Source organism: Dermacentor silvarum, chromosome 2 (assembly GCF_013339745.2).
Source record: "Dermacentor silvarum isolate Dsil-2018 chromosome 2, BIME_Dsil_1.4, whole genome shotgun sequence".
In the NCBI taxonomy this organism is placed as follows: Eukaryota; Metazoa; Arthropoda; class Arachnida; order Ixodida; family Ixodidae; genus Dermacentor; species Dermacentor silvarum.
The window spans coordinates 241,802,494-241,818,953 of NC_051155.1; the positions used below are offsets into that span (position 1 = coordinate 241,802,494).

Below are 16,460 nucleotides of genomic sequence, written 5' to 3' on the forward strand. Positions count from 1 at the left end.
CAACGAAGATTTTAAGCTGTGGCATTCGCTAACCCAGTCTCCACCAAAGCTGACCAAAGCGTAACATGCTCGCTCCACAACGCTACTAAAGTGCGGGAGTCAACCGTCCAGTTTTCTTTTATGCATTAGTTCTTCGGCGGACCCTGAACTTCCTGCACGCTTCCCCCAAAATCTACCAACGCCGCCCGGCTTCGCACGGGGTGGGTGTTGTTCAAAAGCTGAACTGTCCATTGTCCCGCCTGTAAGGCACGCCTCCCATGCAACATGCGCCGCCATCTTGAACACGCCTTTACGTGCCACAGAAGTATTCATGCGCGCAGCTCTTCCGCCGACGCTCTTTTTTTTTCCGCCCGCTTTGCCTCCGTCCCACCCGCGCGCCTGCGACCACCCTCCCATCCGTCAACAAATAGAATGCGTTTACTAGTTCAACAAATTATTATATGTAGTCTTGTAGTGTTGAAGAAACATAGAATAACGCTCGATATATTGTGCGGGCCTTCCGCAGGCGAGCGAAAAAATTCTCTCTCAGGAACTACATTTCGTACTGCCTGCGCACGCCGTAGCGCACACTCAGAGGCAGGCAGCTTGCTGGAAGGCTGCCGCGTTTGCCTATGAAAATTACTTCCCATATGGATGGCATCCTCAAGTGCTGTCCCCGAAAGTCCGAGTCCCTCTGGGACTCGGCGTAGGAGACAGTGCTCAGTGGCTCAGAATGAGCACGACCACCGAAAGGAGCCAAGAATCGGAATACGTCGTTCCCAGTGCTAACTCGCAAGTAAGTCGCTCGGTGCTCAGTCGCCTTCGGGCCGACCCTAACCCATCATGGCGTCTCAATGACCTGCCCCTCATCCCGTGACCCCGCCTATAACTGTGCTGTCGCTTGCCCCCACGTTTCGGACAGCTCGCGCACTGTCTCGAAGTGGGTGGAGGAACCGGGGCGCGAGCACATGTCCTATTTCTTTTCTGTGACTGCGATGCTTGTAGCTTCGCCCACTTTGTCAAGGCGTTATGTAGCTGCGACAGCCATGGTGACTTCTGTGTATGACTGCATGGCGCGAATGCGCTTGAGCCCAGTGAAACCGTGTCGAGGCAAATTGTGAGCTGATATAGTACGAGCCGTGGTGAACATGTTTCTTGTTCAAACTCTTAACGGCCAATAATAATGAAAAAAAATATATATATTTAAAACGTTCGTATGGTCCAATTTTGCGACGCCTTTACGCGGAGTCGCCACGATTCCTGTGCCACTGCCTTCATTTCTTTCACCGGTGACACGCGATTTTTCATCGCGTATTTTGTATGCAGCCAGTGTATAACGAAAAAAAAAAAAAAAGTGGCATTTAGCATTTCGTGTCTGCTGACAGCGGCTCCGTTCCTGACGTGCACAGCCTTGCGCAACGGCGGCAGCGCGGCCTACGTCATACTTTCCTTCCTCGCGTTTACGAAGCGCAGAACATAGGCTGCAAGATCACAATCTTGCGGACCACCTGTTGAACTCGGTTTCTCTGCTGGGGAGAGCTCGCGCTGCTGACTTCACTAATGTAATGGATGTGAACACTGTCTCTAGGCGCGTCGATGGCCTTGAGTGTTACAACTAGGCTAAATAAGTGTGTAACCTGACTCGAAATGCATGCTTGTAAATACTCTCAACTGAAATCGAAGGCAAGCACGTTCCAGCGCTCACATTGCGTGTATAGGTGCACTTCTCGCTTCTTGAAGGAAGAACATAGTCACCCGAACTGCCAGTCGTCATTCCGAAATATTCAGTTAGGCTCGTAAAAGAAAAAGAATTGATGCGCCGCGAAAAAAAAAAAAAAAACAATACTTGGTACGTCACCATGCGACCTTTCGCTGCACTTGGCAATTCAGTGACGTGCAATTTTCTAGAGCGCACTGTTCTCGAAAATATTTCGGTGATTAAGGGGCAAACGTACCCGCTGTACCTAACCAGAACAAGCTACTCATTTGAAAAGGCATATATTGATAAAGCGTGCATTCTACGCCTACACTTGGACTGAGGCAAGCACAAGTACTTGTGTTGTCCTTTCCCGGTTTGCCTGAAGATAACGCACTACCTAAAGAATTCCGCCAACTTTAAATAGAGAGGTGCATTGAAATACCTCCCTGAATTGTGAAAAGGGGGAATAAAGTACGAGATGTGGACAGTGGAAAAATGTGGGCCAAATGTTTACGTGTGGACAAATGTAAGCAAATTTTACAGTGACTGCTGCGTTGAAACCTCAACTTTTTGTATTGGAAGCCAGTTCCTTCTGCACTTTGCCATGGCCACAAATTCGAGATCTTTCTGTGTTCTGTAATGCAAACCGGCCGCAGTGCCTAACGGATTCTAATGTGTGTTACATTATTGACCCTTTTCGCGGAGCAGTTTGCTCTAGAGGAATGAGATGGCGCTTTCAGCAACGCGCCATACATTGCCTCAGTGAATGCGCACGAATACGAAACCATTACTGCTTCTGCCCTGCTACTGTGTGATCAGCTGTCGGAAATGCAACTGGGTGTTCGCTAATGCACTGTGCCCAATCCGTGCTGCAAAATGTGTAACGATAAAGGGAAGACGTGTGTGGTAGTTAGCTGCAAAAATAATGATTTGCATATTAAGGAATGGAATCAGCCTGTGTTGCCAGCCCTTTGCGATGCACAGCTTTTCTCAAGGATAAAAAAAAAACTCACCCGCCAGCGCTGTATAGCTAACTGCTAAAGAAATGACCAACTCCGGAACGTGAGTACTTAAAAGTGAGTACCGCTTGTTACAAAAGGAAGTAGCGCCACTTACTAGAATAGTAAGTTTTTTGCATGTTATCTACTCGCATCCACCCCTACTTGCACGCAAACTTACGCCCACACTATCGCGAACATGTCAATAAGTGAATGGGCGCACACTTGAATGAATGTGCTGAAGCATGAGTGACGGTGGCTACACCGACAAGACACGAATGTTGGAAGCTGAACGTTTCGTGATGGCCCACAGAGTAAGCGAGGGACTAGCGATAATTCGTATTTGCTACAAGCTACCACAAAGTATAGAACATTTGCATTCCAAGCTTTGTGCGCAGCAAGAACAAATCAGTCACAGCAGAGCACACCCGCGAGCGATTAGGCTGAAAATAATGAGATAATGGCCGCACCGAGCAACTTTACTGAGTCAGAAACATGACAAGCCGCTGCTTGAAAACGTTTTCCAAATAAACAAGGGAGAGCACACTGATCCTGATTTAATTCATAAGCATAAAGTTTGGACAGCTTGGAATACATTTCTAGCCCCGCTTTTAGTACAAACCCCGTATACACTGCTTGCGTCGTTTGGACAAGGCGTAATGAGCTCTGAAAGCACTTGCATGTCCTCTAAAGCTGTGGCCAAAGCTTCGTGCCGTCCACACAGTCGCCGTCTACGATATGCGTCGAAACTGAGGTTTGCTGCGCCGCACCGGCGTCATACGCTTGCATTGTAAACAAGGAGGCAGCTGAGACAAGCAATGGACGCGTCACCACGTGATCAAACATGGCAGCGCCCACGGGAGCGCCGGGAAAAGGGTCAATACAGTATACTTACTAAATAAAAGAGGTGATTGCATTCTCACAGCCTATATGTTGCAAGATCATTCTATTTGGTAATGCTGGAGGGACTAGCCCAGCTGAGAGCAATACAGGATCAATTTATATGTGTTCAGGGCCATTATAGTGTAAGCTTCCTTTCACTTGATTCTATTCCTATCTTGTCCACTGTTCAAAACTAGCCGATCCCAGTGATAATGTAGGGGAGCCACTGATGATGAAGCATGAAAAGGCATTGCATTGAAATAGAATTGCGACATCATCCCTGCCCAGCTAGTGTTCTTTTGAAACCCTTATTCATTTGGTGAGAAAAGCCTGATTATTACCAGAGAAAATGAAAGCCGAACTTCTCTTTTTACACCCAATCCTTAGTGCTGGTTTGCCATTGTGACATCACGTACTTACAAGTATTTTATTGTATGATTTTGTATTGTTTGTTTGCTAGGCTGCACTTCTGGCATGTTTTAGAATGCACTGTTGTGAAATTCTTTACTGATCGACATATAATTCCAACCGAATATATGCTGTAAAAATAAGTGATGTCAGGACAAGTTCTTATAGGAAATTTGCTGTGGTGTCACCACCTGTATTTCTTCCTTGCGTCTTTTCTGGCTTGCCAAGCCTCCTCTCTTGGTAAAAGTGGCCATTTGTCTATTGCATGAGTGCAATTTAAACAGCTTAACTCTTTAGTGCCCCTTTAAAAGCGAGACAAAATTAGATGCTCAGCGATGTCGCCATTGCAACTGCCACAGGCTTGTGGATCTGTGCCAGCGTTCCTTCGTGAGCTACAATGCCCCGCTGTCTATGGACATCTTCAGCATCATGGTGGACTGGGCATACTATCATGTCTGTTTACTGGGGCGGTAATTGTTTGACCACCAGGGGTTGAATGTGCTCCTTAATCTAAGTACATGAACGCTTTCGCATTTTGCCCCTATCCTGACGCAACAGCTCTAGGCAGGAATCCAACTTGTGCTGAGTAGCAGAATGCTGTAACCACCGAGCCGCGGGTCACTTGAGAAATTTTGGGCATATTTGCCAGGAGAGTAGGCACTCTTATGTACTAGAACCCTGACGCCTTTCTTTGTATAAAATACTCATGCAAAGTTTGCCTTTCTGCAGTGGCATTGATGAAAACAAAAGTACAGCACAGCTCAACATTATGCTGCACTTAGTGCTGTGATGTTGATACTCCACCTCCAGCCTTGAGAAACTGGGCTCTAACAAAGAATTAGCTTTAGTCATTGTGCGTTGTCATTTCTTGTAAAATAAAGGATCCGAGACTGATCAACTGTTTACTGATTTCATTCGGTCCTCTTCTTCTTCTTCTCTCTCTTCACTTTCTCTTCTTCTTTTGACCAGGACGTTACATTCTCCGGGTCTCTCATTGCCATCCTTCCGCGGATGGTAAGGCACTAGGTTACCTACAGTTGTAACTTCTGTCTTGCCTGCTGGTCCTTCAAAGTGCACAGACTTGAGTATACCTTGCTGCTTTACTGTTTTGAGGACGACATAAGGGCCCGTGAAAGCAGTCTTCGAACGATCAAGACCTTTTCGTACTAGCACCATGTCTCCAGGTTGTACGTTGGGCATATGCGTTGCGTGGCGCGAGTCGTAATGTTTCTTCATGGTACGTTTGTACATATGGTATTCTTCTGACGTCTTCTTGCGTTCTGGAATATGGATCTTCCCTACTATGCCAAGTTCGTGATCTGCTGGTAACCACGTTGTCTTCTGAAAGGCAGCAAACTGAGGGCTACAGCCAAGTCCAGCTGTGTGGGATTGATTGTGATGCCTAACCGCTGCCTCAAGAGCACACTTCCATCCTCCACGAAATTCTGCGTATATAGAAATGAAGGTCTTCAAGTCACGTATGAGACGTTCTGCTAGAGCATTTCCTTCCGGGTGATATGGTGCTGAAAATCTCAAAGTGATACCCTTTTCTGCTGCCCACCGACGGAGCCTCTCGCTGCGGAATGCAGGTCCATTATCAGACACAATCACCTTGGTGTGTCTAAATGCCTCTCTTTCCATCAGTGCAATCACACTGTTTGCATCTTCTTTTCCGGGCTTGGCTGCCGCCATACGTGTGCACTGGTCAACAGCCACTATAAAAGACTGAGTCCGGCGCACACCCTCCCCTTTCTTTTTGATTTCAGCGAAATCGAGATGGACGACTTCGAAGGGGACATCTGAATACAAAGGAATGACCATTTGGTTTCCATTTGGGCGGAACTTGGCTTTGATAGTCTGACATTGATGACAGGTCTTGACATAATTCTCTACATCGGCTTTCATGTTCTTCCACGTAAAACGTTTCTGAATCTTCCAGTAAGTCCGCCAAAAGCCATCATGCCCCCCTAAGTGTGGACTGTCATGATAGAGCCGCAATATTTTGGATATGCAGCTTTGAGGTACAACAAACTTTCCGTCGATTAATTTTAGTTCTTCAGTATCTTCCCACACACTTGCGACGTGTGCCCCTTGGTTGTTGTTTATTGGTGGTATGTGCAACCTCGATAACGCGTCCGCGTCAGGTAGCTTTTCACCAGGTCTGTGGCTAACATCAAACGTGAACTGCTGAATTTCGCTAATCCATCTTGCCACTCTTCCCTTCGGTTGTGTAAGGCTCAGAAGGTGTGTCAAAGCCTGATTGTCCGTGAAAAGCTTGAACCGACGGCCCTCCAAATAACTCCTGAAGTATCGTAACGCTAGCACTACTGCTAGGGCCTCCTTTTCCGTGGTGGTGTAATTGGTGTAATTTACTTCCGCTTTTGAAAAGGTGTAGGAGTAATAGCCAATGACCTTTAACTGGTGGCTTCTGTCTTAGCTGGAATCTCGTTGGTATAACACTGCTCCTGTGCCATAATTGGATGCGTCAGTGCAGAGTTCGAAGGGTTTGGCGAAATCAGGTAATATCAAGATTGGATCTGAAGATATTGCGCGCACCAGTTCTTCATATGCACAGTTGCACTCGTCGCTCCACACAAAGGGAACTTCCTTTTGAGTGAGCCTTGTAAGACACCTGGATATCGCCGCAAAGTCTTTAATGAATGCCCGAAAATGTCCTGCCAATCCCAAGAATACACGCAGGGAGTGAACATCGTAGGGCTTACGCATTTCTTTGATTCGTTGGACGGACTGTTCCTTTGTCGTCTTCGTGAAGCCGTCCAGGACTCTGCCAAGGAACACCACCTTTCTCTGAAAGAATTCACTTTTCTTCTTGTTTATTTTCAGTTGTGATTTGCTCAACGCTTCTAGTATTTGAGAGACGTGGGAACAGTGCTCTTCCTCGGTACGGGAGTAAATAATGATGTCATCGACATAAACATTGCAGAAATCTCCGATGAAATCTTTAAGTACCCCGTTCATCATGCGCTGAAACCAAGCACCCGAGTTCTTCCAACCGAATGGCAGACGGTTGTATTCATATATATCAAATGGTGTTATAAATGCCGTGTACTTCTTTGATTTTCCTGGAGAGGTACCTGCCAGTAACCTTTGCACAAATCGATTCGTGAGAACCATTGGCATCCTCCAGTATCATTAATGATGTCGTCAATCAAAGGTATAGGGAATGGATACAGTTCTGTTTGGGTGTTGATTTGCCGATAATCAGTACAAAGTCGCAGTGAACCATCTTCTTTGGGAACAATAGTTATAGGAGACGCAAAAGGTGACGTTGAGGGCCTTATTATTCCAGCGTTCAGCATTTGTTGGAGCTCTTGTTTCAGCCATACTTTCTTTTAATGAGAAATCCTGTAGGCTCTCTTCCGTACAATAGTCGTGTCGCGGAGTTCAAAAGGCACTTCGGTACAGAAGCTGCAGGTGGATATGTATCGAGGCATATAAGTTCGGGAAAAATTGTCCATATGTCATTAGCACATTTGGCAGTCCTCATCTGTGGCGGTGTCTGGACATTTGAAACCAGGGAGTCTAAAGTCATTTCATCTTTCCAAGAAATGTTCATTCATAGCTTCTTCATGTCGGGTCTTGACAGTATAAACAAGAATTCGACATCACGCATAACCAGCGCTTCTACTGTGAAGTCCTCCCCAGCCAAATGTATACTGACTCTTGTCCAAGTGTGCAGTGTTCGAGATGATCCATCTTAGCTCTTAACCGTTACCATTTTACCTTGTCGCACGTCATCTGCTTTTACCATGGTTTGATTAATCAGACTTACTGAAGCTCCTGTGTCGACTAGGGCACTTCTTTTCCGTTAATAAGCAGTGCCGTTTATAAAACGTTTCATCGAATCAAGTAGACAGCCTCGTTTTGGTTACACGGGTGGGGCTGTGCACCCACGTTTATTCGTTTTTTGTCTCCTTGACGTCTCGGTTGCTAGGGAAATAGTCAGAAGCTGCGCTTCTGGTAGATGCTGTCATTGCTGTCGCTGTATTATCCGGATGAACCCTGGCTGGATGGATCTAATTGTGCTGCGCAACGGGCCCAGGGGCTTCATGGTAAACGTCCTTAAGACACCCCAGTAGGTCTTCAACTGTCTTAGGCGACCTTATTTGCACTTGCCTTTGGCATTCCTTTGTCATACCGTGGATGACTAACGGTACAATAGACGACTCAGGCAAAGTAGGATCTGCTAACAGCAACAGCCGTCTCTTCTCGTAGAAATAGTCAATTAGTGAACTTGAGCGTTGTTTGAAAAATATAGCTTTGTCCCATCGGTCGACCGGGTTCTGATCAAAAGCCGAGATAAAACTTGCTCTCCAGTGATCCCAGGCGTCGTCTGGATGGTCTGTTATGAGGAGCTCATACCATTTCTTGGCATTGTGTACAAGAAATAGTCTCATATTTTGCACTTTATCCTGTGACGTCAACCAGCAGTTCTTTTCACAAGCATATTCAAAGAACTTCAACCAAGTGGTTGCCGACGCCGTCGTCCCATCGAACATGTCCGGCTTCACTAATTCAGCTTTGGGACCATTGTTAGCGCGCAGAGTCTCTGTTAGCATAGCAAGCAATTGTCCATGTTGCTCAATTTGAGACGCCTGCACTTTCAACATCCGCTCCATAAGCATAGCAATGTCCTGGCTATTATCATTTTGAAAGGGCTTGCTACTTGATAACTGTCTGAAGTGCTTTTCATAGTCGGACATTTTGATATTAATCTTCCACGTACCTCGGCTGACGAGATCTGCCTCGGTGACTTTAGCCTTACTTGCGATGAACTGGAGCAGGCTCGGTGACGTCGCTGTCTCTTGGACTCGGACTTGTTCTTCATCTTCGGCTTGGTATGACGTGACGTACGGTTGTCCCGCTGTAGTAGTACCAACTCGTACTTCCATCCACATCCTGTCGGGCTGCGCCAAATGTAAAATAAAGGATCCGAGACTGATCAACTGTTTACTGATTTCATTCGATCCTCTTCTTCTTCTTCTCTCTTCACTTCCTCTTCTTCTTTTGACCAGGACGTTACATTTCTGTAAATGTGCAGTCTTTCTTAAGTGAGCAAATTTATCCTGACTGCATCGTTGCAAACAGAGTATGTACATAGTGTGAAAATAATATGTAGGGCAGCATGTGTAACTCCACAATTGTCTCAACCATTGTTATCAAGGTCTTTTTATTTTCAAGTAAAACAAAGCAACTTCAGTTTCATGTGTTACTCTGTGCATGCAGTTGCATAGGAGAAGGGCAGAGGTTGGGCAGCAGTGCCCAAATTAAGGGTGCACAGCAATCTCATTGGTATTTTGTGGTGGTTGTGTTCTACGTGTTTGATTTAGAGTTAAACAGTACCATGCTGAGAATGTAGCTGTACTAGCATGTCCTTATTTGTAAGTCAGTAGGTTGCGAAAGCCCTACGCTAAATCTTTCATGAACGCTGTTTTGTGGATCCTGAACCACCACCTCTGAATTAGCTGAAAACGCTGAATTTGAAAAGCAGTGTTCAAACTTCACATCACTATAAGAAGCTCTGAACTAGCAAACAAGCTTTCTTTCATTATGAAGTTGACCCTGTGGCCATACACGTTTATGTGTGGTAGTGTTTGGTTCAATTTGTTGACTACAAACTATCAATTAAATTTAAACGCTGCCCAGGCAAAGTAGGGCTCTCTGTGAAACAGAATAAAGGTCATAGTCCATTATTGCTGTAACCGATTCATGCTGTCCTCAAATGTATGCAACATTAGCCATGACAACTGATGAACTTGACCCTTTCAGCACATGCCTGATAGTAACTCTCTCTCTCTCTCTCCAATGACTTTTTTTTCCCCCTTAAGGAATTGGTACATATGCAGATTTTGGGAAAAAAATGCACAACAAGCACATTATGAGTTCAGGAATTGGATTGTGCTGCACTCTGTGACTGCCAATATTATTTATAAAGCCACATAACAGTGACTTTCTATATTCTATATTTACCACATGGAAAAGAAGTGGCAGTTTGTGTACACCATGTTGGAATAGCTTTAGAAAGTGCCTGTATCTTTCCATAATCATTTGGAAAGGCAGGCGACACTGTGACGTTGGTTACAGAGAGCGCCTTTCTGCTTCTGCAGGAAGTGCAGCCATCCCCATTGGCCCTGCTAGCCGCCACGTGTAGCAAGATCGGCTCCCCGACGGATTCCCCAGCAGATGACAGTGGTGGCGGCGATGGCGCCAACGGAGACGCCTCGCCCGCCAAGACCAACAGTGCCACCGTGCTCTCAGCAGGAACAAATGAGCTGGTGGCACAGTACGTACAGGCACCCACTATGGGTGTGCTCAACCCAGACGGCACTGTCACACCTATGCCTTCCCCCACAGTCAAGGCACAGCCCCAGGCACAGTCTGCAGTTTTCTCTCCTGGCACGCAACTTGTGGCACAGGTAAACAATAAGGACCTAACCCAGTTTCATACAGCGTTATCTAGAGGGGAATGTGGCACCACCATCAACAAGAGTTTCTTAGAGTGCTGTGACATCATTGGAATGGTGGGATATAGATGGTTTGACTTGTTTTGAACATGGCTTGGCCTAAAACTTGGTCATTGCCGTGCAAATGTAATTCTTGTAATGAAAACTTCAAAAAATGTCTTGGTTCATGAAACCCTTTCGTGCCATGCTATTATCCCGAATTCTGACTTAACATCTCCGCAGAAAAAAATTTATTCACTTCTGCTTGCGCTGTCTCGTAGATTCTGCGCTGCCATTTACCAAACACGCAACTAAGCAGTGAGACAGAACTACGCTCATCCGTAGCATTGCTGGAAAATGCATAGTACCACTGATGAGCTGAGCTCCTCCGTGGCCATTTTTGCTACAAATGTGGGAATGTACCCTGCTCACCTAAGGCACGGAAGGGGTTATTTATTCGTGCCTACAATATAGTATAACTAGCAAACAAACTAAATGAGAACATATGGCTTAAACCGGCATACAGTAAGCATAAACCTCGTCTTTTTCGTAACTTTAGCGTACAGATGGTACTGTTCACTTTCCACATAACTGTACACTGTATTGTACTTGTCAGAATAAAAAAATATACTTAATAATAGAAAAGAAACAACTGTTGCTGAAACCTTCCTTCAAAAAATAAAGGGTAAGCAGAGAGCCAAGTTTCTATAGACCTGTGTTGAGCGAATTCATAAAATTGCTGTTTTGGTTACCTGGGTGAGTTATTATTCACTGGTGATGCGAATGGGGGGCTTTCAACTGAAAACGCAAATGCAACGTTAGTGCTGCTGATAATTTGCACACAGCGAGCACTCAAAGTCGGCGCTAGTGCGTCCTCCAATCAACCGATGCTCCGTTTGTGCGTACTTATTTTTCTTCCATTTTCTTGTAAGAGCAGATAGTACTGTGTAATCTGTCGTGACGGTGGTTTTGTGCAACCAATCTGTCGATAATATTGTTCTCCCTGCCTATCGCAACCATCTGTTCTTCTGAACATGCAAAAGACTGATAGTACCCAGAAATGTGCAAGCAGCAATAACAGTCACAGCTATATATGCATGAAGGTTCACCCATTTAGCTGTGCTATTGTTATATTATCTTATCAGCCAGTAAGTTAGTCAGATAAAAACGGATAGAAGTAATTAAAATTCTGTGTCCATAAGTGCCTTAGTGTCTTGTGCCTTTAATGAAACTGCAGACGATCAAGTTATTTCGTAGTCTTGTGTGAATATTAATCTTTTGGTTCAAAGCGAATAATAATTAATGCTGAATAATTTCGAAGCAAATAGTTCAAATAGTTGCGATTAGAATAAAACCATAAGAGCCAGATGTTAACAAAAGAGAAAACGGGTTCATCTCTGGAGTCAAATTATTTTCAAGGTGGTGTTACTCAGATATTTTGAGGCAAAAATGCATATTCAACATTTCTTGCGATACCAGCCGAACAGCTAATTTGTTTACAGGCTCACTGTTGTGCTTCACTCCACTTAAATTTTTATGGTGGTCGAGGCCGCAAGAGTGTTTAGCATTGGCCCGTTGTACATCATTGCGATCCTGTGAAATGCAACCTTGACTGAATGATATCGACAGTTTATGCTGTGTTGCGCAAATTAGTGCTTTCCATCTACACGTGAGCTTAACCTGTTCCGTTCTGTAAGCGCACAGACGAACTTGGTAGTCACGCTCGCCACTTTTGCGGACCTCAGTCTAGCCTGCGCACATGATCTGATGCCCGATCACCGACGAGCGGTAAACTTTCTGCGACAGTATTGCCATTCACTGCTGCGCCTGCCTTGACTGTTAAGTCTAACAAGCACTGTTTGACCGGGTGTCAGCCACCTAAGGTATGATTTAGTGTTGCGTCGACGCAGTGTATTCACAGCGGCTGTATGGTTCTCAAGAAGCCGTACAGCCACTGTACTACCATACCAATAATGGAGCAGATGGTAGAAATCAGTATGCGACTGAAATGTATTCGTCTTTGCCTTGCCTTTGCTATGAGATAACGATGCGTCTTTTTAACAAAACTGAATCTGTCAATTATACGTTTTAAAATTTACTCTTTTTTGTGTCTGTCATCATCATCAGCTTATTATTTATGTCCACTGCAGGACGAAGGCCTCTCCCTGCAATCTCCAATTGCCCCTGTCTTGCGCTAGCTGATTCCAACTTGTGCCTGCAAATTTCCTAACTTCATCACCCATCCTAGCTTTCTGCCGACCTCGACTGCGCTTCCCTTCTCTTGGTACCCCATTCTGTAACTCAATGGCCCACCAGTTATCCATCCCTACGCATTACGTGGCCTGCCCAGCTCCATTTTTTTCTCTTAATGTCCATTAGAATATCGGCTATCCCAATTTGTTCTCTGATCCACAAGGCGATATGTGTATAACAGGCACCGAAAGTATCTAAAATTTAACAGTAAAATAGGGGTGCAGAGCGCGTCCAGTGCTGCCGTGAAACAGGGCAAAGTTGTCTACTATCGGCGTCGTAGGATAGGTACGGAACAGACCCGCTAGCTGAAGGCGCGATGTGGACGATTGGTACTTATGTGACTGGAGACTGTTTTTACAAAGATTTGGGCGTCGTATGGGGTTATTTCCGCTGGTTATATATGCAAATTTTTTTTCCTGGTTGTTGCAATCGAGGGTGTGAATCATGCGTGGAAAAGTGTATATTCGTTTCTTTTGAATACTTTGAAAACTTCGAGCGCTGAAATTCAGGCCGAAGCGAATATAGAATAGCATAATATTTGCACAAGCCTCGTATTTTATTATGCTTTACATGCTGAGAACAGAATTTGCAATCAAACACCGTTTTAATGCCTGTCCTTGCCACAACATAGGAAAGTATGTAAGTACATGGAAGACGTTCTCGGTTTATCATCATGACTGCACGTACAGTCCATTGTGATTATACATATGTGCGAGCCCTGACTAGTCTTACGTTGCCTCCTGTTTATAGAATACACATTACCGAACACAAAATTTTTGTTTAGAAGCCATGGCAGCACGGTGACATAAAAGTGTACGAAAGAGCACTAAATTGTTCCACGTTTGTAGCTTTCTGTATCACATTCATATTGTAGTTGCACATCTCTATATCAAAGCTGAGTACTCTAATGTATAAAAATATTCGGCCATTTACTACAGACAATCACTTATTGGCTAAAGTGCAGTGTCCACACAACATGTAAACTTGTTTCCCCTTCGTAATACTTGTCGCTGGGCTAGTTGGTTCATACTTTATTACGGACCACAAGAACTATGGTCACTTAGCGCAAATTGACGTAAAAATAAGGGGTTTGGAAGGGGGTGGAAGGGACATGGTGAGCGCTAGCTGGGCTAGTCGGTTCATACTATTATTTCCCCTTATTGTTGGTAATGCAGGCTACGCCAGCATCTCGTAGTGCCGGAGGATGCTTCTTCAAATGCACCATGCTAATCTTTGCTTCATATCTACTGTATGTTATCCTACACCATTGTTTAAATAGAGTTAGCACAAGTCCATTCCCCTAGAGTGGCGATTCAGGCAGTCGACTGTGCGCAGGAGGAGTCATAAGTGTCAGAGCAGGTAGCGCCATCTCTTTTGTGCTCCGCAAACTCCGCAAAACGGTATAGACAATCTATAGTGATAGGAAAAAGGCCACATGTTAACCATTATTTGCCCAAATTGGCACATAAAATGAAAAATGTAGCTAATAGGTGCAAAGCACTTCGATTTCTTGACACCATGAAAGCTCGCTAACTCATGTCCACAAATTTTGAAACTGCTGAGGCTGTCCCTGTGTGGAAAAAAAAAAAAAAAATTGCTCGAGGCCATACGTTATTTGTGCGATTGGCATGGTGTGCAAAATCCAGCTTAGTTGTGGTAAGGTTTATGATGGCCAAACGGGGCTATTGCATTGATAACAGAGCAAGGGAACATGAGCTTTATTTATATCAAAAATAATATTGCTTCACATTTGCCTATGCATTGTGGTCTCTGCACGCACGAGCCAAGTCTTTTTAACATTCGCATGCTCGGCGAAAGCAAAGCAGCTTTAGCACGTGAATTAATTTACATATTCATGATTATGTCTCACTGAGTTCTGCATTGGCAAAAACAATATAACAAAGAAGGGAACAAGGACGAAGACGGACGTTTGTGCTTCGTCCATTTCCATCCTTGTTCCCATCTTTATTATATTGTTATTTTTTTTTTTCGAAAGCTTGCCCTTAGACATAATACAAAGTATATCAAAAATACATGAACAGACTTGATTCATGCAAAAAATCTAGAAGTGAACGATGATACGGTCCATGAATCCAACGTTCAAGGTCGGGTGGGCGGCCAGGCCGAAGGCCTGTTGCCCGTAGGTGGCAGAGATGGCTTAGGTGAAGTCATGGACACGTCCATAATAGGTGTGTCACTGTCACATTTTGAATCGTAGTGTCACAAAATGGGCACGATGTATCATAGGGACCGTGGTACTGTTGTGCCCAGAGAGCGGTCACAGACGGGGTGAGTGCGACCCCGACACGCAGCCTCCGTAACGTCACCTCCTCTCGGCGGGTTAACCCACCAGGGAGGTCTGGCCCACACGGAGGTATAAGAGCTCGTGTGGTACGTCGGAGGTTTTCTTTTTCTCGGAGCAGTTATCCGCAGGCGTCTTCGGGAAAATGCGGAAGTGGGTACGTTATGTTCTCAGGGTGGGTTGCCAAAACTGCTTCAAGTAGACCCGGCAGGGCTGCTCGAGGCACCCACTGAACGCGTATCACTAAATTCGTAGTGGCAGCAATACGGTGAATGCTATCCGAGAGAAGAGAGGACCGACATACCCTACGTATGTCGTGGGTGGCTTGAGTCGAGTCCGTGCGAATGATGAGCTGAGAATATTGAGCAGCTTGAACAAAAGGGAGCAATGCGGCCAAGCCGTCCCATATGGCGGCAAGCTCGGCAAGATAATCCACCGGTGCAGGATCGGCAACATACGAGCACGTTTAGCCTGCCTCTGGTATCAATGGGCACACGAGAGCTGTGTGAATCGTGGTACCATTAACACTGGCGTCAGTGTATGCTACGAAAGTCGAATCGTCTTGATTATCATCGGTGCGATGAAGTCGGGAAACTTGAGCGTTCGCCTGGCGAGGAACCGGACTATGCAGACGACCAAGAGGCTTATTGTCACTTAATCGTACCCTGTTCCAAGGAGCTACATCGGGTGTCGTAGAAGCTGGGTTGTCTATTTAATGTCCCATGTATATTGTTTTTGCCAGTGTAAATCTCGGCACAACATAATCATGAATATGCACCAACTATCCCCTTTCACTGCTTTACTTCAGTTAGATATACTACATTAAAAAAAGGGAGAAAAATTACATCGCCTATACATATCTGACCTGCTCAGCAGAGAACACCAATTCTTTGATTCTCTGTTGGAATAAGCATGCATTTTGGCCATTTGATTTCTTCGGTCATCTGGTCTGATTTGAGCGTACAATGTGTTGACGCATTCTGGCTACTTCCTTATAGAGTAAGCTCTTCGCTCTAAATGAACTTAGTAGTGAGTGGCATATTTTTCTGTCCTAGCGTTGTTTGCTCATATAGTTTCACGCCTTTTTAAGATGTTGCATGCTGTTGTAGTAGAGACATTGTGACAGATGTAACACTGACCTCTGCATGCAACTTCATGGTACCCTGAATCTCCTAGAAAGATGCTAGTCTGAACAGCTCCTACTTCCCAGCATCCCCATGCATACCACACACAGCCCCACGGTGTCACTTTTCCTTCTAGGTAATGACGAGCAAACTCAGCTCTAGGTAACTGTACAAAACTATGGCCTGACCGACTAGACAATACACTCCTAGGGTGTTTAAATGAAGCAAGTCTTTGCTTTCATCTCTATAATTAATTTAGTGTCATTGTGAGAAGGGGCTAAGGGATGTTGCACCTCATAGTAATGGCAAGACAAGTGTTTTACAGTCTAGGAAACTGGTGCTAGTTTTGTG

The 16,460-nt window shown here is 45.1% G+C and overlaps 1 protein-coding gene across 3 annotated transcripts in view; it reads left to right on the forward strand.

Annotated features, from left to right (window-relative positions):
- The first annotated feature begins 562 nt into the window (after positions 1-562).
- LOC119442987 (transcription factor Sp3-like) overlaps positions 563-16,460 on the forward strand; it is a 67,810-nt gene continuing 51,912 nt past the window's right edge. Inside the window, exons 1-2 of one of the 3 annotated variants that reach the window (XM_037708090.2) lie at positions 563-775; positions 10,095-10,403. In XM_037708090.2, coding sequence (XP_037564018.1) covers positions 713-775; positions 10,095-10,403 — 372 coding nt within the window. In that variant the 5' untranslated portion in view covers positions 563-712. The remainder of the gene's footprint in view (positions 776-10,094; positions 10,404-16,460) is intronic. The other 2 variants (XM_037708089.2, XM_037708091.2) reach the window with 2 other exon arrangements.